This window comes from Mesoplodon bidens (assembly GCF_964165515.1).
Source record: "Mesoplodon bidens genome assembly, chromosome: 18".
Taxonomy (NCBI): Eukaryota; Metazoa; Chordata; class Mammalia; order Artiodactyla; family Ziphiidae; genus Mesoplodon; species Mesoplodon bidens.
Genome location: NC_138175.1, coordinates 46,060,359 through 46,085,865, shown reverse-complemented (window position 1 = coordinate 46,085,865; position 25,507 = coordinate 46,060,359). Strand labels below are relative to the sequence as shown.

At 38.0% G+C, this 25,507-nt stretch overlaps 1 protein-coding gene across 8 annotated transcripts in view; it reads left to right on the top strand.

Moving 5' to 3' along the window:
- ZNF568 (zinc finger protein 568) overlaps nt 1-25,507 on the top strand; it is a 45,402-nt gene that overhangs the window by 10,595 nt on the left and 9,300 nt on the right. For all 8 annotated transcript variants that reach the window (XM_081217156.1, XM_081217151.1, XM_081217152.1 and 5 more), the window contains 2 exons: nt 22,147-22,273; nt 22,545-22,634. In XM_081217156.1, the coding sequence (XP_081073282.1) occupies nt 22,147-22,273; nt 22,545-22,634 (217 nt within the window). The remainder of the gene's footprint in view (nt 1-22,146; nt 22,274-22,544; nt 22,635-25,507) is intronic.

Here is a 25,507-nt window from a genome sequence, read left to right as displayed (position 1 = left end):
AAACATTTATTTTTACTTTCCCATATCAGCAATCATGGATAAAAAGGGTTAAATCTTGTATCTCCTCAGGAAGACATAGCACTGTTGAGTGACTATTACGTCCTGTGGAGAACTTCAGTCTTTGGTCACAGCATTAAGAGCTCCTGGTTTTGGTCTCATAAGCCCTCTTTGAAATGACATGTGCAACATTAATGTTTAATAGTTTTCTTTCATGAGTTTCTCATGTTGGTATTTTATAAGATATCTTTCCTAATATTATGTTATAGTTTCTTTTCAAAGCTTTGCTTTTCATATTTAGTTTTTGATCCAACTGGAATTCACTTTTGTAATTGGTCCAAGGTAGGAATTTGCTGATAATTATAACAGTAAAATTATTTTTGCATGTAGGAGACCAGTGTTCCAATACCATTTGTTAAAAGATCTTTACTTTGTGATGCCACCTTTATAATATACATGCTTAATTGTTTCTAGGCTCTTTATTCTGTTTCTTTAATCTGTTTGTCTACATCTATACCAGTACTATGCTCTGTGTGTGTGTGTGCCTCTGTGTGTGTGTGTGTATGTGTTTACATTGTCTTAACTACTTTAACTTTATAATAACCCTGTTTGCTTGGCAGGCATTTCCCCACTTCCCACTACAGAAATGTTCTAGTTTTTAAAAATTCCTCAGCTACTTTGGGACCTCTGTGCTTTCATTTGAATTTTAGAATCAGTTTATCTAGCTCTAAGGAAAAAACGCTGTTGGGATTTTAATTGGAATTGCAAAGAATTGTAGCCTACAGACCTTCCTGACTTACATCCTGATAAACCCATCATAATTTGAAAATATCATAAATTGAAAATACATTTAATACACCTAACCTACCAAACATAGCTTAGTTTAGCCTACCTTAAATATGCTCAGAACACTTATATTAGCCTTCAGTCATCTAACACAAAGCCTATTTGATAATAAAGTGTTGAATATCTCGCGTAATTTATTGACTACTGTACTGAAAGTGAAAAACAGAACAGTTGAATGAGTATAGAATGGTTGTAAGGGTGTATTGGTTGTTTACCCATGTGATCACATGGCTGACTGGGAGCTATGGCTTGCTGCCACTGCCCGGCATCACCAGAGAGTATCATACCACATAAAGCTAGCCTGAGAAAAGATCAAAATTTAAAATTCAAGGTATCTATGTTTTCTGTGTGTATCACTTTTGCACCATTGTAAAGTCGAAAATTCATAAGTCAAACTGTCTTAGGTTGGGGACTGTCTGTAATTGGAGAAGAATTGAGTGAAACATTTTTTTCTGTCTATCAGAAAGATGTTTCAATTTAAAGAAATCCATTAATATAATTTATCATGTTCAAAAATATATATAATCAGCTCCACAGAGCTACTAATTTTTTTAAAATCAGAATTTGAGATTTTTTTAAAGAGGATCTATTTATAAAATAGAAGTAAAAGGACACTTCCTTAACATGATATTTAAAAAAATTATTCTACACACATACTAAGCTAAAGGCCAGAACCATGTTTCCTGCGGGAAATGATACATATTCCTACTAAAGTCAGGAACATGACCAGATTACTCATGGTACCACATTTATTTACTGTAATTCTATATGCATATAGAAAAGAAAAAAAAGATAAAAATTGGGAAGGTGCATACAAAATTATATCTAGGTGATACAATTACGTATATGGGCAGTTGAAGAGGAAACAAGAGAATTCAATACAGTATGGACACAAAATTAATATACAGAAATCAACAGCATTTCTATATACAAACCACCAGCCAGTTCAAAAGTAAACTGGAAGGTGGGAATACCCTGGTGGTCCAGTGGTTAGGACTCAGTGCTTTCACTGCCATGGCCCAGGTTCAATCCCTGGTCAGGGAACTAAGATCCTGCAAACCTCACGGTGCAGCCAAAAACAATTAAAATTAAAAAATAAATAAAATGGAAGAAAAATGTTAAGAGTAGAAACAAAATCCTAAAGGAAAAAAAAAAGTATCCCATGTATATGGGAGAAAGAAACCTTTAAAGCATTACTGAGACCTAAAAGAGGATTTGAATAAATTTTTAATGCATACTTTTTTTGGGAAAAGATCATCATTATTAAATCAATATAAATTCTCTTTAATCTTGAGATTTATTGGAATCTCAGATATTCTAAATATTCTTTTTAAGGCAAGTCTATTCAAGCTGACTGTAGAAGACATTTGAAAAATAAGTGTGTAAAATATCCAAGAAAAAATATGAAAAATGTGTGTTATGCTCTAAGTTTTAAAAAGAAGAATATTCGTTTAATGTTTGTGTAACTTTAAGGAAAAAAAAACTTTTACAAAAAGTTGCCAGTCAGAAAGAAAAAAGTTGCCAGTCAGCATATATACCATAGAACTGACATGTAATTACCTTTATGCCTTCACTGTAAACTTTGTTATTTTTAAAAAAAGATTTATCACATTAAGTATCTTAAAAATGAAGGAGAGGAAACTGCTGTGATACCAGCAGGACCTCTGGAAATGTTAAGGCTGCCTTCCAGGGCCCAGGAGATACTCATCTTTTTTTTGGTTCTGTCTGACAGGAGGAGGAATAAAATTTAATGACACGAACTGAGAATTTGTGTTTTTTAACAATCCTCTTTGTTCCTTGCTCCTAATATGGAATTCTTGACATATGTAAGTAAAGAGAGTCAGCATCTTAGGAAAATAGACTATTTGTTCTAAAGCACTGATTCATCATTTTATACAGTTAGAAATTAACCCATATTTACTTTTGTTACTTGTTTTATCGTTTTTGTCAGGAGTACAATTTTTTTTTTTGGTATGACATTTATGATAATTTACTAGTTAGTGGGAAAGATGTTTTAATGCTAATTTACTAGCACTAGTAGAAACTATATTTTCTTTGTTGTTCTTCCCTATTTTTTTTTAGTGGTTCATATTCCATAGGGGTTATCTATTCCTGAAGCATTTATTGAATGATTATTGGGTGCCAACCTCAGCTCTGAGTGCTTCACAGTTTTTGGCCTCATTTAGTCCTCATAACACCCCTTGGAGGAAAATGCCACTTTACAGATGAGGCTCAAATTTGGCTATTTGTTGAGTTTAGTTTAAAAAAACACTTTCTTTGTTTTTGGCTGTACCGCGAGGCTTATGGGATCTTAGTTCCCAACCAGGGATTGAACCCGAGCCATGGCAATGAAAGCACTGAGTCCTAACCACTGGACTGGCAGGGAATTCCCACACGATTAAATTTTGAAGTCAGGATTTGAACTCATGATGTCAGACTCTACAGCCTGTTAACCAGTAAAAATATCTAAATCCAGCTCCATTTTGAGAGCCTAATTCTTCGAAAATTTTTCAATCAGGTATCTTTTCAGCTTTTCTGCTTCTTTTATGAGACCTTTATTCTCATGCAGGTTGACTATGTGGGCTTTGGGCTTCAGATCACCTGGCCCTGACTCAGGCTGTGGCATGGGCTCACATCTCCTCCACGTGTGCTCATTCAGGTGAAAGAGCAGCAGCTTTCTGGGGCAGGCTCTTCACTTGCCAGATCACTGGAGTACATGAACCAAGTCAAGGGTGTGTTTAAAAACAAAATTCAACTGATTACATTTTGAAAATCTTATTGGCTTTATTCAATGATTCATGAGTCAGAGAACATCCAATCTAGCAGATACATAGGAACTCTGAGGAGCGGTACCAAGTCAAAGATTTTTATAGGCAGAAGGGAGTGGGAATAAGGAAGTTATAGTAGCAAAAAGTGGATTGGTTCTGGCCAGGTTACTTTCCTTTAGGGGATGATAGGGTCTATCAGGCAGGTTACCTCACTAATGCTGATCAAGTGATTCCTGCTTGACTAGTTTAAGATTTTATTTCTAGGAGAGGCTGAAACTGTAGGTAAGTCTCAGTTTGGTGACATGAGTCTTAGCATAAGTGACTCCATTTTGGGCCTGTTGTCTTGTTTTTAACAGGTGTAAGCGCATTTCAGACCTCTTCTCACATCATGTTCACTGACATTCCTTTAGCTCTAACAAATGGCTCATTCAGGGCCCACACTGGGGGATGGGACATTAGCTAGAACACAAATGAATATTTGTGGAATAATAATCAAGTTAATCAGTAACATTTTCTGATGGAATTATTCGATTTTTTTTAAAACTTGAAATACATTGAAACAGTCTCACAACCTAAAAAAACTTCGTTGACATATAAGTCACATACCATAAAATTGACACATTTAAAGTATATAATTCAATGATTTTTAGTATATTTATGAGTTGCCATTACCACAATCAATGTTAGAACATTTCATCACCCTAAAAAGGAACTCTGTACCAATGAGTTATCACTTCCCATTTCCCCCCAAGTCTCCTTTGTACTTTCTGTTTCTATGGATTTGCCTATTCTGGACATTCATATAAATGGAATCATATAATATATGGTCCTTTGTGACTGTCTTCTTTCACTCAGTATAATGTTTTCAAGGCTTATCCATTTTGTAGCTTGTATCAGTACTTTGTTTCTTTTTATTTCCAAATAGTATTCTCTTGTATGAATATGACATATATTTTTATAAATGTATTTATTTATTTCTATTTTATTTTTTTGGCTGTGTTGGGTCTTAGTTGTGGCAAGTGGGGGCTATTCTTCGTTGCGGTGTGCGGGCTTCCCATTGCAGTGGTTTCTGTTGTTGCGGAGCATGGGCTTTAGGCACGTGGGCTTCCATAACTGTGGCACAGGGGCTCAGTATTTGTCGCTCACGGGCTCTAGAGCTCAGGCTCAGTAGTTGTGGTGCATGGCTTAGTTGCTCCACAGCATGTGGGATCTTCCTGGACCAGGGCTCAAACCCATGTCCCCTGCATTGGCAGGCAGATTCTTAACCACTGCACCACCAGGAAAGTCCTGGATATGACATTTTATTTATCTTTTTATCAGTTAATGGACATTTGAATTATTTCCACTTTTTGGCTATTATGAATAATGTAGCTAAGAACATTTGTGTACAAGTTTTTATGTGGACATATATTTTTAGTTCTCTCATTATATGTAGTGGAATTGCTAGCTTATATGGTAACTCTACATTTAACCTTTTAAGGAACTGCCCCACTGTTTTACACAACAGTTGTACAATCTTAACGTTTCCACCAGCAGTGGATGAGGATTCTAGTCTCTCCACATCCTCATCACACTTATTATTATCTGTCCTTTTGATTATAGCCATCTAGTGGTTGTGAAGTGATATTTCATTGTGACTTTGATTTACGTGTACCTGGTAATTAGTAATGTTGAGCATCTTTTCATGTGCTTATTGGCCATTTGTATATCTTCTTTGAAGAAATGTTTATTTAGATCCTTTGCCCTTTTTTTTTTTTTTTTTTTTTTTTTGCGGTACGCGGGCCTCTCACTGTTGTGGCCTCTCCCGTTGCGGAGCACAGGCTCCAGACGTGCAAGTGACCATGGCTCACGGGCCCAGCCGCTCCGCGGCATGTGAGATCTTTCCGGACCGGGGCACGAACCCGTGTCCCCTGCATCGGCAGACGGACTCTCAACCACTGCTCCACCAGGGAAGCCCTTTGCCCATTTTTTAACTGGTTTGTCTTTTTATTATTGAATTGTAAGAGACCTTCATATATATTCTAGATATGTTTCTTATCTGGTATATGATCTGTAAGTATTTTCTCCCAGCCTATGGGTTGTCTTTTCACTTTCTTGATGATGTCCTTGAAAGCACAAGATTTTTACATTTTTCTGATGTCCATTTTTATTTAATTTTCTTTTGTTACTTGTGCTTTTGTTGTCATATCTTAAAGCCATTGCCTATCCACAGTTACAATTTACCCTTTTTTTCATTATTTTTTTCCTTTCACATAGTCATAATATCTCAATTTTATTTCAACTACAAGTTTTTTTTTCCATTTGTGTTTTTGGGTTTTCTTTTATTCTGGTTCCTTGGCAATGTATATAACTTTTAGATTAGATCTTCATTCTCCATCCTTCATGTTTGTATCATCTCTCAACATTTTCATCTCTGGTGTGTGGGGCTGGGTCCGGTGGACAGGGTCATGTCCAGGGGTGGCTGTGGGCTCAGAGAATCTTAAGGTAGCCTGCTTGCTGATGGATGGGTCTGTGTCCCTGCCTGGCTAATTCGTGGGCCTGAGGAGTCACAGTACTTTTGCCTACAAACTGGTGGGCAGGGTGGAGCTGAGTCCCAAGGCTAGTAAGCTAGAGAGAAGATTCCAAAATGGCACTTGCCAGCACCAGCGTCCATGTGGTTGAACGAACTCTCCAAAGTGGCTGCTGCCAGTTTCTGTGTCCCCAGGGTGAACTCAAGTTGCCTCCTGCCTCTCCAGAAGACTCTCCAAGGTCAGCAGTGGGGTCTGAACCAGGCTCCTTTTAAATTCCTGCTGCTCTCCTGAGTCCCAGAGCATGTGAGATTTTGTGTGTGCCCTCTAAGAGTGGAGTCTCTATTTCCTACAATCCTCTGGGTCTCCTGAAAGTAAGCCCCACTGGCCTTCAAAGCCAAATGCTCTGGGGGCTTGTCTTTCCCTGTGCAGGATTCTCAGGCTCTAGAGCCCAATGTGGGGCTCAGATCCCTCGCTCCTTGTGGAAAACCTCTGCAATTGTAATTCTCCCATTTGTGTGTTTCCCATCAGGAGTATGGGTCTTGACTATACGTTGACTCTACCACTCCTACCCATCTTGTTGTGGTTCATTCTCTTTATAGGTTCCAGTCTTTCTCATCAACAGTTGCTCTGTAAATAGTTGTAATTTTGGTGTGCCCATGAGAGGATGTGAGCTCAGGGTCTTTCTACTCCACCGTCTTGAGCAGTATTTTATTCTTTCTGATGCTATTGTAAATGGGATTTGTTTTCTTTGATTTCATTTTTGGATGTTCACTGCAAATGTCTAGTTATACAATTGATCTTATATTCTGCAACCTTGCTGAAGTCGTTTATTAGTTCTAATAAAATTTTAGTGGATTTCTTATGTTTTCTGAAAATCATGTCATCTGAAAATAGAGATAGTTGTATTTTCTCCTTCCCAATCTGGATACCTTTTATTTTCTTGCCTAATTGCTCTGTTTAGAACCTTCACTGCAATGTTAATAGAAGCGGTAAGAATATACATCCTTGTCTTGTTCCTGACCATAAGGGGAAAGCATCTAGTCTTTCACATTTAGTACTGATGTTAGTTGTGTGGTGTTTGTAGATGTCTTATAACACGTTGAGGAAGTTCCTCTTTTTTGCTAGTATGTTGAGTGTTTTTCTCATGAAAAGGTATTGAGTTTTGTCAAGTGCTTTTTCTGCATCTGTTGAGATGATCATATGGATTTGTTCTTTATTCTATTGGCATCGAGTATTACATTAGTTTATTTTCAGATGTTAAATCAGTATTGCATTGCTGGGATAAATCCTACTTGATGATGGCACGTAATCCTTTATATATTTTTTTGTTTGTTTATTTTTAAAGAGCAATTTCAGGTTCATGGCAAAGTTGAGAGGAAGGTACAGGGATTCCCCACATACCCTTTGCCCCCACACATGCATAGCCTCCCCCATTATCAGCATCTCCCATCAGGGTGGTACCTTGTTATAATTGATGGACCTATACTGACACATCATAATCACCCAATGTCTAATAGTTTACATTCAGGCTCACTCTTGGTGTTGTATAATCTATGGATTTGGACAAATGTATATACATGTGTCTGTCATTATAGTATCATACAGAGTATTTTCACTGACCTAAAAATCCTCTCTGCTCTGTCTAGTCATTGCTCTCCTCTCCTCCAGCCCCTGGTATCCACTAACCTTTTTACCGTCTCTATAGTTTTGCCTTTTCCAGAATGTCATATAGTGGAATCATACTGTATATAGCCTTTTCAAGTCAGCTTCTTTCGCTTAGTTATATGCATTTAAGGTTCCTCCATGTGTTTTCCTGGCTTGATAGCACATTTCTTTTTAGCATTGAGTAATATTCCTTTATCTGGATGTACCACAATTTATTTATCCATTCACCTACTGAGGGATCTCTTGATTGCTTCCAGGTGTTGGCAATTATGAATTAAAGCTGTTATAAACATCTGTGTTCCCTTTTTGTATATTGTTAGATTAAATCTGTTAGTATTTTTTTGAGGATTTTTACCTCTGTATTAATAAGAGATAGTGGTCTGTAGTTTTCTTTTTCTTTTTCTTTGTTTTGTCTTTGGTATATCAGGGTAATACTGGCCTCATAGAAGGAGCATTCACTCCTCTTCTATTTTGGGAGATTTTATGAAGTATTGGTATTAACTGTTCTTTGGTGTTTGGTAGAATTTACCAGTGAAGCCATCTAGCCTTGAGCTTTTTTTTGTGGGTAGTTTTTTTGATTACTAATTGAATCTCTTTACTTGATACAGGTTTATTCAGATTTTCTTTTTTTCTGTCCTTGAGCAGTTTCATTACTTTGTGTCTTTCTAGGAATTTGTCCATTTCGTCTAAATCATCTAATTTGTTACCATACTGTTCTTCATAATATTCCACTATAATCCTGTAAGTTTAGTAGTAATGTCTCCTCTTTCATTCCTGAGTTTAATGTTTTGAGCGTTCTCTCTTTTTCTTGGTCAGTCAACTTAAAGGTTTGTCAATTTTGTTGATCTTTCCAAGGAACCAATTTTTGGTATTATTGATTCTTTCTATTATTTTTCTGTTCTCTATTTTATTGATTTCCTTTTTAAAATATTTATTTATTTATTTGGCTGTGTCAGTTCTTAGTTGCAGCACATGGGCTCTTTGTTGTGGCGTGCAGGCTCCAGAGCACATGGACTCTGTTGTTGTGGCACATGGGCTCTAGTTGCGGCGTGCGGGCTCTCTAGTTGTGGTGTGCGGGCTCAGTAGTTGCGGCACGCAGGCTCATTTGCCCCACAGCCTGTGGGATCTTAGCTCCCTGACCAGGGATCGAACCCGTGTCCCCTGCATTGGAAGGTGGATTCTTAACCACTGGACCACCAAGGAAGTCCCCAGTTTTTGTTTTAAAGTCTATTTTGTCTAATATTAGTATATTCACTCCAGCATTTTTATGGTTATTCTTTGCATGATATATCTTTTCCCGTCAATTTATTTCAACTTATTTTTATGTTTGAACCTAAAGTATGTCTCCTATAGACAGCATATAGTTTGATCTTGTTTTCCTATCCAGTCTGACAGTCTCTGCCTTTTTGATTGTTCAATCCATTTACCACTAATGTTGACACTAAATTATGTCTGCCATTTTCCTTTCTCTTCTTCATGTCTCATGTCTTTTTTTACATTAAAAAAGGCACTCCTCGGGCTTCCCTGGTGGCGCAGTGGTTGAGGGTCCGCCTGCCGATGCAGGGGACACGGGTTCGTGCCCCGGTCCAGGAAGATCCCACATGCCGCGGAGCAGCTGGGCCGGGGGGCATGGCCGCTGAGCCCGTGTGTCCAGAGCCTGTGCTCCACAACGGGAGAGGCCACAACAGTGAGAGGCCCGCGTACCGCAAAAAAAAAAAAAAAAAAAAAAAAAAAAAAAAAGGCACTCCTCATGTATTTAATTTAATTTATTTATTTGTTAACATCTTTATTGGAGTATAATTGCTTTATAATGTTGTGTTAGTTTCTGCTGTATAACAAAGTGAATCAGCTATATGTATACATATATCCCCATATCCCCTCCCTCTTGCACCTCCCTCCTTCCCACCCTCCCTATCCCACCCCTGTAGGTGGTCACAAAGCACTGGGCTGATCTTCCTGTGCTATGCTGCTGCTTCCCACTAGCTATGTTTTACATTTGGTAGTGTATATATGTCAGTGCTCCTCTCTCACTCCGTCCCAGCTTACCCTTCCCCCTCCCTGTGTCCTCAAGTCCATTCTCTACGTCTGAATCTTTATTCCTTTCCTGCCCCTAGGTTCATCAGAACCTTTTTTTTTTTTTTAGATTCCATATATGTGTTAGCATACGGTATTTGTTTTTCTCTTTCTGACTTACTTCACTCTGTATGACAGACTCTAGGTCCATCCACCTCACTACAAATAACTCAGTTTCATTTCTTTTTATGGCTGAGTAATATTCCATTGTATATATGTGCCACATCTTCTTTATCCATTCATCTGTTGGACATTTAGGTTGCTTCCATGTCCTGGCTATTGTAAATAGTAAAATTTTTTGTTCTAATTCTTTGAAGAATGCCACTGGTATTTTGATAGGGCTTGCATTGAATCTGTAGATTGTTTTGGGTAGTATAGTCTTTTCACAATATTGATTCTTCCAGTCCAAGAACATGGTATATTTCTCCATCTGTTTATGTCATCTTTGATTTCTTTCATCAGTGTCTTATAATTTTCTGAATACAAATCTTTCACCTCCTTAGGCAGGTTTATTCCTAGGTGTTTTATTCTTTTGTTACAATTGTGAATGGGATTGTTTCCTAAATTTCTCTTTCTGATTTTTCATTGTTGGTTTATAGGAATGCCAGAGATTTCTTTTTTGTTTGTTTGTTTGGTTGGTTGGTTGGTTGGTTTTTCTGCGGTACGTGGGCCTCTCACTGTTGTGGCCTCTCCCGTTGTGGAGCACAGGCTCCAGACGTGCAGGCTTAGCGGCCATGGCTCACGGGCCCAGCCACTCCATGGCATGTGGGATCTTCCCGGACCGGGGCACGAACCCGTGTCCCCTGCATTGGCAGGAGGACTCTCAACCACTGCGCCACCAGGGAAGCCCAGGAATGCCAGAGATTTCTGTGCATTACTTTTGTATCCTGCATCCTTTCCAAATTCATTGATTAGTTCTAGTAGTTTTCTGGTGGCATCTTTAGGATTTTCTATGCATAGTGTCATGTCATCGGCAAACAGTGACAGTCTTAACTTCTTCTTTTCCAATTTGTATTTCTTTCATTTCTTTTTCTTCTCTGATTGCTGTGTGTGTATAGGACTTCCGAAACTATATTGAATAAGAGTGGTGAGAATGGACATCCTTGTCTTGTTCCTGATCTTAGTGGAAATGTTTTCAGTTTTTCACCATTGAGAATGATGCTTGCTGTGGGTTTGTCATATATGGCCTTTATTATGTTGAGGTAGGTTCCCTCTATGCTCACTCTAAATGGGTGTTGAATTTTGTCAAAAGCTTTTTCTGCATCTATTGAGATGATCATATGGTTTTTATTCCTTAATTTGTTAATGTGGTGTATCACATTGATTGATTTACGTATATTGAAGAATCCTTGCATCCCTGGGATAAATCCCACTCGATCATGGCATATGGTCCTTTTAATGTGCTGTTGGATTCTATTTGCTAGTATTTTGTTGAGGATTTTTGCATCTATGTTCATCAGTGATATTGGTCTATAATTTTCTTTTTTTGTGATATCTTTCTCTGGTTTTGGTATCAGGGTGATGGTGGCTTTATAGAATGAATTTGGGAGCATTCCTCCCTCTGCAATTTTTGGAAGAGTTTGAGAAGGATGGGTGTTAGCTCTTCTCTAAATGTTTGATAGAATTCTCCTGTGAAGCCATCTGGTCCTGGACTTTGTTTGTTGGAAGATTTTTAATTACGGTTTCAATTTCATTACTTGTGATAGGTCTGTTTATACTTTCTAATTCTTCCTGGCTCAGTCTTGGAAAATTGTACCTTTCCAAGAATTTGTCCATTTCTTCATGGTTGTCCATTTTATTGGCATATGGTTGTTTGTAGCAGTCTCATAATCCTCTGTATTTCTTCACTTTCAGTTGTGATTTTTTTTCATTTCCAATTTTATTGATCTGCATCCTCTCCCTTTTTTTCTTGATGAGTCTGGCTAAGGGTTTATCAATTTTGTTTATCTTCTCCACCAGCTTTTAGTTTTATTGATCTTTGCTGTTTTTTTCATTTCTATTTCATTTATTTCTGCTCTGATTTTTATGATTTCTTTCCTTCTACTGACTTTGGGTTTTGTTTGTTCTTCTTTCTCTAATTATTTTAAGTGTAGGGTTAGATTGTTTATTTGAGATTTTTCTTGTTTCTTGAGGTGAGATTGTATTGCTATAAACTTCCATCTTAGAACTGCTTTTGCTGCGTCCCATAGGTTTTGGGTTGCCGTGTTTTCATTGTCATTTATTTCTATGTATTTTTAAATTTTTTCTTTTATTTCTTCAGTGATCTCTTGGTTATTTAGTAGTGCACTGTTTAGCCTCCATGCATTTGTGTTTTTTACAGGGTTTTTTTTCTGTAATTGATTTCCAATCTCATAGTGTTGTGGTCAGAAAAGATGCTTGATACGATTTCAATTTTCTTAAATTTTCCGAGGCTTGATTTGTGACCCAAGATGTGATCTATCCTGGAGAATGTTCCATGTGCACTTGAGAAGAAAGTGTATTCTGCTACTTTTGGGTGGAATGTTCTATAAATATCAGTTAGATCTATCTGGTCCGTTGTGTCACTTAAAGCTTGTGTTTCCTTATTTATTTTGTGTTTGGATGATCTGTCCATTGGTGTAAGTGGGGTATTAAAGTCCCCCACTATTATTGTGTTACTGTCAACTTCTCCTTTCATATTTGTTAGCATTTGCCTTATGTATTGAGGTGCTCCTATGTTGGGTGCATAAACATTTATAATTGTTGTATCTTCCTCTTGGATTGATCCTTTGATCATTATGTAGTGTCCCTCCTTATCTCTTGTAACATTCTTTATTTTAGTCTATTTTATCTGATATGAGTATTGCTGCTCCAGCTTTCTTTTGATGTCCATTTGCATGGAGTATCTTTTTCCATCCCTTCACTTGCAGTCTATATGTGTCCCTAGGTCTGAAGTGGATCTCTTGTAGACAGCATATATATGGGTCTTGTTTTTGTATCCATTCAGCCAGTCTGTGTCTTTTGGTCAGGTCATGTAGTCCACTTACCTTCAATGTTATTATCGATATGTATGTTTCTATTGCTGTTTTCTTAATTGTTTTTGGGTTTGTTTTTGTCAGTCTTTTTCTTCTCTTATGTTTCCCACTTAGAGAAGTTCCTTTAGCATTTGTTGTAATCCTGGTTTGGTGGTGCTGAATTTTCTTAGCTTTTGCTCGTCTGTAAAGCTTTTGACTTCTCCATCGAATCTGAATGAGATCCTTGCTGGGTAGAGTAAGCTTGGTTGTAGGTTTTTCTCTTTCATCACGTTAAGTATACCCTGTCATTCCCTTCTGGCCTGCAGAGTTTCTGCTGAAATATCAGCTGATAACCTTATGGGGATTCCTTTGTGTGTTATTTTTTGTTTTCCCCTTGCTGCTTTTAATATTTTTTCTTTGAATTTCAATTTTGTTAGTTTGATTAAGATGTGTCTTGGTGTGTTTTTCCTAGGATTTATCCCATCTGGGACTCTCTGTGCTTCCTGTACTTGGGTGACTATTTCTTTTCCCATGTGAGGGAAGTTTTCAATTATAATCTCTTCAAATATTTTCTCACACCCTTTCTTTTTCTCTTCTTCTTCTGGGACCCCTATAACTCGAATGTTGGTATGTTTATTGTTGTCCCAGAGGTCTCTGAGATTGTCTTCAATTCTTTTCATTCTTTTTTCTTTATTCTGCTCCTTGGCAGTTATTTCCACCATTTTGTCTTCCAGCTCACTTATTCTTCTGCCTTAGTTATTCTGTTATTGATTCCTTCTAGTGTATTTTTCACTTCAGTTATTGTGTTGTTCATCTCTGTTTGTTCTTTAGTTCTTCTAGATCTTAGTTAAACATTTCTTGTATTTTCTCAGTCCATGCCTCCATTCTATTTCTGAGATTCTGGATCATCTTTACTCTCATTACTCTGGATTCTTTTTCAGGTAGATGGCCTATTTCCTCTTCATTTATTTGGTCTTGTAGGTTTTTACCTTGCTCCTTCATCTGTGACATACTTTTTTGCTGTCTCTTTTTTTTGAGTGAGATTGTGTTCCTGTCTTACTGGTTGTTTGGCCTGAGGCTTCCAACACTGGAGTTTGTAGGCTATTGGGTAGAAATGGGTCTTGGTGCTGAGATGAGGAACTCCGTGAGACCTCACTGCGTTGAATATTCCCTGGGATCTGAGGTTCTCTGTTAGTCCAGTGGTTCGGACTTGGAGCTCCCACTGAAGGAGATACAGCCTGACCCCGTGCTCGTGAACCAAGATCCCACAAGCCATCTGGGGCGGCAAGAAAGAAAAAGAACAATAACAAAGTAAAAACTAAAATTAGACTAGGAAACTAACAGATATCTTAGGAAGAATATAAAATTTAAAATATAGATGTATCAACAACCAGAAGGTACATCTGTACCACAATAATAAAAAGGAGGAGGGAAAAGAAAAAGAAAAAAAAAGGAGGGGTGGAAAGACCTTGGCTGTGGAGGGCAGGGCCTAAGCAAGGGTGAGGTTTGGGTGGTGGGCGGGGCCAATGATCAGAACCCACACGGCTGGAAAAGGCCCTGGGAGCTGTGGGGGGTGAGGCTTAGGCTCAAGGAACAGAAGAGGCCCAGGTGTGCCCCCCACCTCTGGTCTCAGAGGGCAGCAGACCTCTCTTGTGTTTCCAATTGTCTATCTTGAATTGGGGAATATTTGTGGGATTCTGAGACTTCCTGCTGACTTGGAGAAGTATAATATGATGGATAAAAACATGGGCTCTGCAGCTACACGGCTTGGGCTGGAATTTTAGCTCTACCACATAGTACCTTTATGACCCTAGGAAAGTTAACTCTTAGTGCTGGTTTCCTTACCTTTCAAATGGATAATAACAGTAGCTACTTCATAACTTTATTAGGGGAATTTTGGAAGTTAATATATCTAAAGAAATTCTAACAATGCTTGGCATATAAGTACTGAATAGATGACAGTGATGATGATATTGATGGTAGTAATGATCATAGAGATAGTTTCTGAGAAACATTAATTGTGATTCAACTTTTGGTAATTTCCATTTATATTTCCCATTTTTCTATCTTATTTATACTGTTTCTTGAATATTCTCCCAAATATGGGATATATATTTCTTTCTTAGAGCTTTTGCAGGTAAAGATTTTTCCTTATTTGGATACTGAAGTTTTTTAAATGGAGAGGAAGAGTTGGTTTTTGTGATCAAGTAACATTCTTTTCTAAAAATTTATCATTTGTTTTTTAGTTTCTGTCACACCACTCTCATAGCTTTGATTCTCATCCCACGACTGTAAATATAAGCAAGAAACAAAAACCTAAGACCCTTTCTTTGATGCTTAATGGTTGATTCTGACCTTGGCCCTTTACCTACCATGTATGTTCTTTTCTTCTTTTTTTTTGAATTTTATTTTATTTTTCAATACAGCATGTCCTTATTAGTTATCTCTTTTATACATATTAATGTATATATGTCAATCCCAATCTCCTAGTTAATCCCACCACCACAACCCCGCCCCTACTTTCTCCCCTTGGTGTCCATACGTTTGCTCTTTACATCTGTGTCTCTATTCCTGCCTTGCAAACCGGTTCATCTGTACCATTTCTCTAGATTCCACATATAATCATTTATATACAATATTTGTTTTTCTGACTTACTTCACTCTGTATGAGAGTCTCTAGGTCCATCCACATGTCTACAAAACCCAATTTTGTTCCTTTTTATGGCTGAGTAATATTCCTTTGTATATATGTGCCACATCTTCTTTATCCATTGGTCAGTTGATGGGCATTTTGGTTGATTCCATGACCTGGCTATTGTAAATAGTGCTGCAGTGAACATTGGGGTGCATGTGTCTTTTTGAATTATGGTTTTCTCTGGGTATATAAGCCCAGTAGTGGGATTCCTGGGTCATATGGTAATTCTGTTTTTAGTTTTCTAAGGAACCTCCATACTGTTCTCCATAGTGGCTGTATCAATTTACATTCCCACCAACAGTGCAAGAGGGTTCCCTTTTCTCCACACCCTCTCCAGCATTTGTTGTTTGTAGATTTTCTGATGATGCCCATTCTAACTGGTGTGAGGGGATACCACATTGTAGTTTTGATTTGCATTTCTCTAATTAGTGATGTTGAGCAGCTTTTCATGTGCTTCTTGGCCATCTGTGTGTTTCCTTTGGAGAAATGTCTATTTAGGTCTTCTGCCCATTTTTGGATTGGGATGTTTGTTTTTTTAATATTGAGCTCCATGAACTGTTTATATATTTTGGAGATTAGTCCTGTGTCCATTGATTCATTTGCAAATATTTCCTCCCATTCTGCAGGTTGTCTTTTCGTCTTGTTTATAGTTTCCTTTGCTGTGCAAAAGCTTTTAGGTTTCATTAGGTCCCATTTGTTTATTTTTGTTTTCATTTCCATTACTGTAGGAGGTGGGTCAAAAAAGATCTTACTGTGATTTATGTCAAAGAGTGTTCTTCCTATGTTTTCCTCTAAGAGTTTTATAGTGTCCGGTCTTACATTTAGGTCTTTAATCCATTTTGAGTTTATTTTTGTGTATGGTTTTACGGAGTGTTCTAATTTCATTCTTTTACATGTAGCTGTCCAGTTTTCCCAGCACCACTTATTGGCGAGACTGTCTTTTCTCCATTGTATATCCTTGCCTCCTTTGTTATAGATTAGTTGACCATAGGTGCGTGGGTTTATCTCTGGGCTTTCTATCCTGTTCCATTGGTCTATATTTCTGTTTTTGTGCCAGTACCATACTGTCTTGATTACTGTAGCTTTGTAGTATAGTCTGCAGTCAGGGAGTCTGATTCCTCCAGCTCTTTTTTTTTCCCTCACGATTGCTTTGGCTATTCAGGGTCTTTTGTGTCTCCATACAAATTTTAAGATTTTTTGTTCTAGTTCTGTAAAAAATACCATTGGTAGTTTGATAGGGATTGTATTGAATCTGTAGATTGCTTTGGGTAGTATAGTCATTTTCACAATGTTGATTCTTCCAATCCAAGAACATGGTATATCTCTTCTTCTGTGTCATCTTTGATTTCTTTCATCAGTGTCTTATGGTTTTCTGTGTACAGGTCTTTTACCTCCTTAGGTAGGTTTATTCCAGGTATTCTTTTTGTAGCAATGGTGAATGGGATTATTTACTTAATTTCTCTTTCTGATCATTCATTGTTAGTGTATATGAATGCAAGACATTTCTGTGCATTAATTTTGTATGCAGCAACTTTACCAGATTCATTGATTAGCTCTAGTAGTTTTCTGGTGGCATCTTTAGGATTATCTGTGTATAGTATCATGTCATCTGCAAACAGTGACAGTTTTATTTCTTTTCCAATTTGTATTCCTTTTCTTTTTCTTCTCTGATTGCCATGGATAGGACTTCTAAAACTATATTGAAAAATAGTGGCAAGAGTGGACATCCTTGTCTTGTTCCTGATCTTAGAGGAAATACTTTTAGTTTTTCACTGTTGAGAATGATTTTTGCTGTGGGTTTGTCATATATGGCCTTTATTATGTTGAGGTAGGTTCCCTCTATGCCCACTTTCTGGACAGTTTTTGTCATAAATGGGTGTTGAATTTTGTCAAAAGCTTTTTCTGCATCTATTGAGATGATCATATGGTTTTTATTCTTCAATTTGTTAATATGGTGTATCACATTGATTGATTTGCATATATTGAAGAATCCTTGCATCCCTGGGATAAAACCCACTTGATCATGGTGTATTATCCTTCTAATGTGCTGTTGGATTCGGTTTGCTATCATTTTGTTGAGGATTTTTGCATCTATTTTCATCTGTTATATTGGTCTGTAATTTTCTTTTTTTGTAGTATCTTTGTCTGGTTTTGGTATCAGAGCGATGGTGGTCTTGTAGAATGAGTTTGGGAGTGTTCCTTCCTCTGCAATTTTTTGCAAGAGTTTGAGAAGGATGGGTGTTAGCTCTTCTCTAAATGTTTGATAGAATTCACCTGTGAAGCCATTTGATCCTGCACTTTGTTGGGAGATTTTTAATCACAGTTTCAATTCATTACTTGTGATTGGTCTGTTCGTATTTTCTATTTCTTCCTGGTTCAGTCTTGGAAGGTTACACCTTTCTAAGAATTTGTCCATTGCTCATGTTGTCCATTTTATTGGTACAGAGTTGCTTGTCATAGTCTCTTTTGATGCTTTGTATTTCTGTGGTGTCCATTGTAACTTCTCCTTTTTCATTTCTAACTTCATTGATTTGAGTCCACTCTTTCTTTTTCTTGATGAGTCTGGCTAAAGGTTTATCAATTTTGTTTATCTACTCAAAGAACCAGCTTTTCATTTTATTGAGCTTTGCTATTGTTTTGTTTCTATTTCATTTATTTCTGCTCTGATCTTTATGATTTGTTTCCTCTGACTAAGTTTGGGTTTTGTTTGTTCTTCTTTCTCTAGTTCCTTTAGATGTAAGATTAGATTGTTTATTTGAGATTTTTTTGTTTCTTGAGGTAGGATTCTATTGCTATAAACTTCCCTCTTAGAACTACTTTTGCTGCATTCCATCCATTTTGGATCATCGTGTATTCGTTGTCATTTTGTCTCTAGGCATTTTTTTATTTCCTCTGTGATTTCTTCAGTGATCTCTTGGTTATTTAGTAATGTATTGTTTAGCTTTCATGTGTTTGTGTTTTTTCCTTTTTTCCTTGTAATTTATTTCTAATCTTATAGCGTTGTGGTCAGAAAAGATGCTTGATATGATTTCAGTTTTCTTAAATTTACCAAGGCTTGATTTGTGACCTAAGGTGTGATCTATCCTGGAGAATGTTCCGTGTGCACTTGAGAAAAAAGTGTAATCTGCAGCTTTCGGATGGAATGTCCTATAAATATGAATTAAATCTATCTGGTCTGTTATGTCACTTAAAGCTTGTGTTTCCTTATTAATTTTCTGTCTGGATGATCTGTCCATTGATGTAAGTGAGGGTTAAAGTCCCCCACTATTATTGTGTCACTGTTGATTTCCTCTTTTATGGCTGTTAGCATTTGCCATATGTATTCAGGTTCTCCTATGTTGGGTGCATATATAGTTATAATTGTTATATCTTCTTCTTGGATTGCTCCCTTGATCATTATGTAATGTCCTTCCTTGTCTCTTGTAACGTTCTTTATTTTAAAGTCTATTTATCTGATATGAGTATTGCTACTCCAGCTTTCTTTTGTTTCCTATTTGCATGGAATATCTTTTTCCATCCCCTCACTTTCAGTCTCTATGTGTCCCTAGGTCTGAAGTGGGTCTCTTGTAGATAGCATATATATGGGTCTTGTTTTTGTATCCATTCAGCAAGCCTGTGTCTTTTGGTTGGAGCATTTAATCCATTCACGTTTAAGGTAATTATCGATATCTTTGTTCCTATTACCATTTTCTTAATTGTTATGAGTTTGTTTTTGTAGGTCCTTTTCTTCTCTTGTGTTTCCCACTTAGAGAAGTTCCTTTAGCATTTGTTGTAGAGCTGGTTTGGTGGTTCTGAATTCTCTTATCTTCTGCTTGTCTGTAAAGCTTTTGATTTCTCCGTAGAATCTGAATGAGATCCTTGCTAGATCGAGTAATCTTGTTTGGAGATTCTTCCCTTTTATCACTTTTAATATATCGTGTCACTGCCTTCTGGTTTGCAGAGTTTCTGCTGGAAAATCAGCTCTTAACCTTATGGGAGTTCCCTTGTATGTTATTTGTCATTTTCCCTTGTTGGTTTTAATAATTTTTCTTTGTCTTTAATTTTTGTCAATTTAATTACTATGTATCTTGGTATGTTTCTCCTTGGATTTATCCTGCCTGGGACTCTGCACTTCCTGGACTTGGGTGGCTATTTCCTTTCCCATGTTAGGGAAGTTTTCGACTATAATCTCTTCAAATATTCTCTTGGGTCCTTTCTCTCTCTCTTTTCCTTCTGGGACCCCTGTAATGCGAATGTTGCTGTGTTTAATGTTGTCCCAGAGGTCTCTTAGGCTGTCTTCATTTCTTTTCATTCTTTTTTTCTTTTTTCTTTTTTTCACATCTTTATTGGAGTATAAATGCTTTACAATGTTGTGTTAGTTTCTGCTGTATAACAAAGTGAATCAGCTGTATGTATACATGTATCCCCATATCCCCTCCCTCTTGAGCCTTCCTTCCACCCTGCCTATCCCATCCCTCTGGGTCGTCACAAAGCACTGAGCTGATCTCCTTGTGCTATGCAGCTGCTTCCCTCTAGCCATCCATTTTACATTTGGTCGTGTATATATGTCAGTGCTACTCTCTCACTTCATCCCAGCTTTCCCTCCCCACCCCCATGCCCTCAAGTCCATTCTCTACGTGTGTGTCTTTATTCCTGACCTGCCACTAGGTTCATCAGTACCACTCTTTAAAATTCCATATATATGCATTAGCGTACAGTATTTGTTTTTCTCTTTGTGACTTACTTCACTCTGTATGACAGATTCTAGGTCCATCCACCTCACTACAGATAACTCAATTTTGTTCCTTTATATGGCTAATAATCCATTTCATTCTTTTTTCTTTATTCTGTTCTGCGGCAGTGAATTCCACCATTATGTCTTCCAGTTCACTTATCCGTTCTTCTGCCTCAGTTATTCTGCTATTGATTCCTTCTAGTGTATTTTTCTTTTCATTTATTGTATTGTTCATCTCTGTTTTTTTGTTCTTTAACTCCTCTAGGTCTTTGTTAAACATTTCTTGCATCTTCTCCATCTTTGCCTCCATTCTTTTTCTGAGGTCTTGGGTCATCTTCATTATCATTATTCTGAATTCTTTTTATGGAAGATTGCCTATCTCCACTTCATTTAGTCGTTTTTCTGGTGTTTTATCTTGTTCCTTCATCTGGTACATAGTCCTCTGCCTTTTCACTTTGTGTGTCTTTCCGTGAATGTGGTTTTCATTCCACAGGCTGCAGGATTGTAGTTCTTTTTGCTTCTGCTGTCTGCCCTCTGGTGGATGAGTCTATATAAGAGGCTTGTGTAAGCTTCCTGATGGGAGAGACTGGTAGTAGGTAGAGCTGGTGTTGCTCTGGTGGGCAGAGCTCAGTAAAACTTTAATCCACTTGTCTGCTGATAGGTAGGGCTGAGTTCCCTCACTGTTGGTTGTTTGGCCTGAGGTTACCCAGCACTGGAGGCTGCATGTTCTTTGGTGGGGCTAATGGTGGACTCCGGGAGGGCTCCTGCCAAGGAGTACTTCCCAGAACTTCTGCTGCCAGTGTCCTTGTCCCCGCGGTGAGCCACAGCCACCCCCTGCCTCTGCAGGAGACCCTCCAACACTAGCAGGTAGGTCTGGTTCTCCTATGGGGTCACTGATCCTTCCCCCTGGGTCCTGATGTGCACACTGGTTTGTGTGTGCTCTCCAGGAGTGGAGTCTCTGTTTCCCCCAGTCCTGTCTATTTCCTGCAGTCAAATCCTGCCAGCCTTCAAAGTCTGCTTCTCTGGGAATTCCCCCTCCCGTTGCCATACCCCCCAGGTTGGCAATCATGACATGGGGCTCAGAACCCTCACTCCAGTGGGTGGTATAATTGTTCTCCAGTTTGTGAGTCACCCACCCAGTGGTTATAGGATTTGATTTTATTGTGATTGCGCCCCTCCTACCATCTCATTGCAGCTTCTCCTTTGTCTTTAGATGTGGGGCATCTTTTTTGGTGAGTTCCAGTGTCTTCCTGTCGATGATTGTTCAGCAGTTAGTTGTGATTCTGGTGCTCTTGCAAGAGGGAATGAGCCCACGTCCCTCTACTCCACCATCTTGAACCAATCTACCATATATGTTCTTTACAACCACTCATATCCTTCTGCCATGGATTCAGCTCCCAATTTCCGGTTGATGGCTAACAAATTCTCATCTCCTTTCTTCATACCTCCAACTGCATAGTGGACATTTCCATCTGGAAGTCCTATAGAAATATCAAATTTTGCATGTTCAAATTTTCATACCTCTCCTCCTTCCTCCAGCCTTATTTCTCCTCCTTCCCCACTATTTCCATGTCCTCTTTCTTACTAGATTACATAATTGCTTGGACAGGTTCTGAGCCAGTTACCATGAATCATGTCTGTGTCACCTCTGTCACAGCCTAGTATACATCAGTGACCACTATTTCCAGCTTCCTGAATAATAGATGATGAATTCATCAGTTTGCTGATTCAATAATTAACATACTTCTACAGGATATTTCTATTATGGTATATTTTCCCCTATAGTATAAATACAAAATTAAGTAAATATGCAAACCTGATATATGGTATCTGATCAGCTAAATGGGTTCTTAGATGTTTTGACCACAGTGTTTAGTTTTGATGACTTCAAATTGTCTTTTTACAGGGAACAGTAACATTTAAGGATGTGGCTGTAGACCTCACCCAGGAGGAATGGCAGCAAATGAAACCTGCTCAGAGGGACTTGTACCGTGATGTGATGCTGGAGAACTATAGCAACCTAGTCACAGTGGGTAAGGGTAGCTTTGCAATTTTACACAGAATTCTTTTCTATCTTTGAAATGTGTGAAGACTTCAACTTGCCAGATGTCTTTAACTAGCCTTCCCTTTCTTCATTTGATTGTACGTGCTTGTCTGTAGGGTAAAGGCTAATTACTTTGTCTCACTGTGGAAGTTCCTCCATCCTCATCTTTCATAGGCCCTCAAGTCCCCAGGACACAACCCGAAGTCTGGATGGTTGTCTCCATCATTAATATCCAAGTCCTTTGTTGTCTCTCATAATAGGCTGCCAAGTCACCAAACCAGATGTGATCTTCAAGTTGGAGCAGGAAGAGGAGCCATGGGTGATAGAAGGGCTTGGGAGGCCCTGTCCAGGTGAATAAGTGAAAATGCAGGTCTGAATGAGAAAGACACATGACAGTTGTTCAGGGGGTTGATACCATTTCACATTTTCTAAGATTCACTTAAGTCTTCTAGAGTGACAAAAGGTGTGAATGCCTTGGATTATGGTGACACTTCCAAATACTGTATTGGAGCTATCTTCCTTTTTTCAAATTTTAGATACCAAAACTTCCCTAGTTCATGTACAGTGTTACTTTCAGGATTAGTGTCCCTCTCTATGATCCTTAAGCTCTCTCTTTCCTTTGTGTTCATAGGGCTTTTTCTTATGCGTTCAATATTTTGTGGATGTATAGTATTTTTAAAACATATTTGTTTCAGAGTTAGATTCCTTTTCTTTCTATTTTGAAAAGCCTCAGATTTGTTTTGTAACAATACTCACACTTCCCATTGTACTTCACAACTCTCACAATCCCACATAAGTTTAAAAGTTTCTGGCTTACAAATTGTTACCTCCTTCCTGCTTATTTACACCTTTCATTCCTTTAAATTTTTTGAAATATAATATATGCACACTTAGTTAAAAAATATAAACAGTCCAAAAGATAACATTGAAATGTGAGTCTGTCTCTTACCCTTGACACTCAGTCCCTTTCTTTTCCCAGTTGAGTACACTTTTTTTTTTAGAGTTGTGCTGGCTATTCTTTTTTTTTTTTTAACTTTATTTACTTATTTTTGTCTGTGTTGGGTCTTCATTGCTGCACGTGGGCTTTCTCTAGTTGCAGCGAGCAGAGGCTACTCTTCATTGTAGTGCACGGGCTTCTCATTGCAGTTGCTTCTCTTGTTGCAGAGCACGGGCTCTAGGTGCATGGGCTTCAGTGGTCGTGGCACACAGTCTCAGTAGTTGTGGCTCGTGGGCTCTAGAGCACAGGCTCAGTAGTTGCGGCGCGTGGGCTTAGTTGCTCTGCACATGTGGGATCTTCCCAGACCAGGGCTCGAACCGGTGTCCCCTGCGTTGGCAGGCGGATTCTTAACCACTGCGCCACCACAGAAGCCCTGTGCTGGCTATTCTTGATTGTTTATTTCACCATAAGAATTTTACATTCAGCTGTCTCTTTCCAGAGAAAAACCTGTTGGATTTTTTGTTGGGAATGTGTTAAAAGTATAAATTAACTTTCAGAGTGCTGACACCTTTATAACGTCAAGGTTTTCTATCCAAGAACATGTTCTCTGTCTTTGTTCAGATGTATCTATTTTTGTGTCCTTCAGAAATGCTTTCCAAGGTTTCCTTTATACCTTTTGTAAATTTCTTACTAAGTTTATACCTAAGTAACAGACAAGAGAAAAAAATCAGTACTAGAAGAATTGGAAAGGACCCTGTAAAACCATCTTTATTTATAGATGATAAGATTATATCCCTTAAAACACAAGAGAATCAACTGCAACAAATAGTAAGAGAATCCAGTGACATGGTAGGGTATCAAATTAACAAATAAAAATCAGTAGTTTTCATGTATACTTCAACAACCGAGTAGAAGATGTAAGGAAAAGGAAACCACATTTATAGTCATAACAATATAGATAAAATACTATTCTGGGCATGGGCTCATGGAGCTTATAATTTAGTGGGAACTGGAGTCCCTGAGGTTTTGCAAACAAGCAAATATCTTTTTTTAAAAAACCTTTATATTTAGTTGATCGTTGGCTGTGTATAAAATTCTTGAGCCATACTGTCTTTCCTAGAGGTTTTGTAGACAGTTCCCTGAAGACTTTAGATAGTCCTCTGCTGCCTCTTGGCTTTGAATTGTTGCTTGGAGAAATCTGAAGCCTGATTGTTTTCCCTCATAGGTGACTTGATTTATTTGCCTGGATGCCCATACGTTTGTTTTTCTTGAAAGCTTTAGAACTTTATGAGGCTTATTGATGATGAGTCAATATCAGTTTTTCCTATAAGCTTGCATATTCATGTTTTTTGATTCTTGTAGTGTGGTATAGATCTGAATACTGGTTCCTTTTATAACTATCATTCCTCATCTTTGAATAAAGTTATTTCCTGCTGGACCCACTATTTACAGAAGGAGAGTGCTGGAGATTGTCTAGAAAAATACTCTTGAGCTAGTAGGAAGCCTCTGTTGCTCGTATTGACTTCCTCTGTCATACAAGGTTTGGTGTTAAGAGTTGGTTTGCCCTTTACTTCTTCTGAATCAGAGATTATTAATTGCATGCTTCCTCTAGCACTCAGTATCTCTTCTACCCTCCTATGCCAGCATCCTGCTTATACAAGAATAATGGCTATTTGCATCTCCTTGTTTAGCTCTGCATTCCCTACCATTTGACAGGGCCAGAAGAAGACCATTATGTTCCTGCCACCATGCAATCTTAACACATCTGGATTCCACTGTTGTAAAAAATGTCTCATTCATTCTGTCCACAGGGTGTGCCTTCTGTTTTGGAGAACTCTGTTCACCATGCTTTCTGTCTAAGATAAGAAAGAACAGCCAGTGGTTGGGTTTCTTCCCTACCTGGTTCAGTCTGCCCTCTGGTCTTTCCTTATACTCTGGAATTGGAGTTTAGCTGTCTTTTAGTTTTATTGAGGATATATTTTCTTTTCTGTTTCTTCTTCATGTTTGCAGAGAGGAGAGGACACAGAGATGTTTAATTCCACCATATTGAAATAGGAATTCCTCTTCTATATTTGATCCTGTGGATCACCCTTCCTGGAAATGTCTTCTTTTCTCTAAAGGATTCTGATTTCTCCTCAGTTCCTGTTTATTTTTTCTTATTCCTTTATGAACTGTGTTTTACATGACTCCTTTACTCCAGCCCTCACTGAGCATTATCCAAAATAGTTCTAAATTACATATAGACTCCTTTTTCCTTTATGTACCTTCATGATATAGATGTGTTCA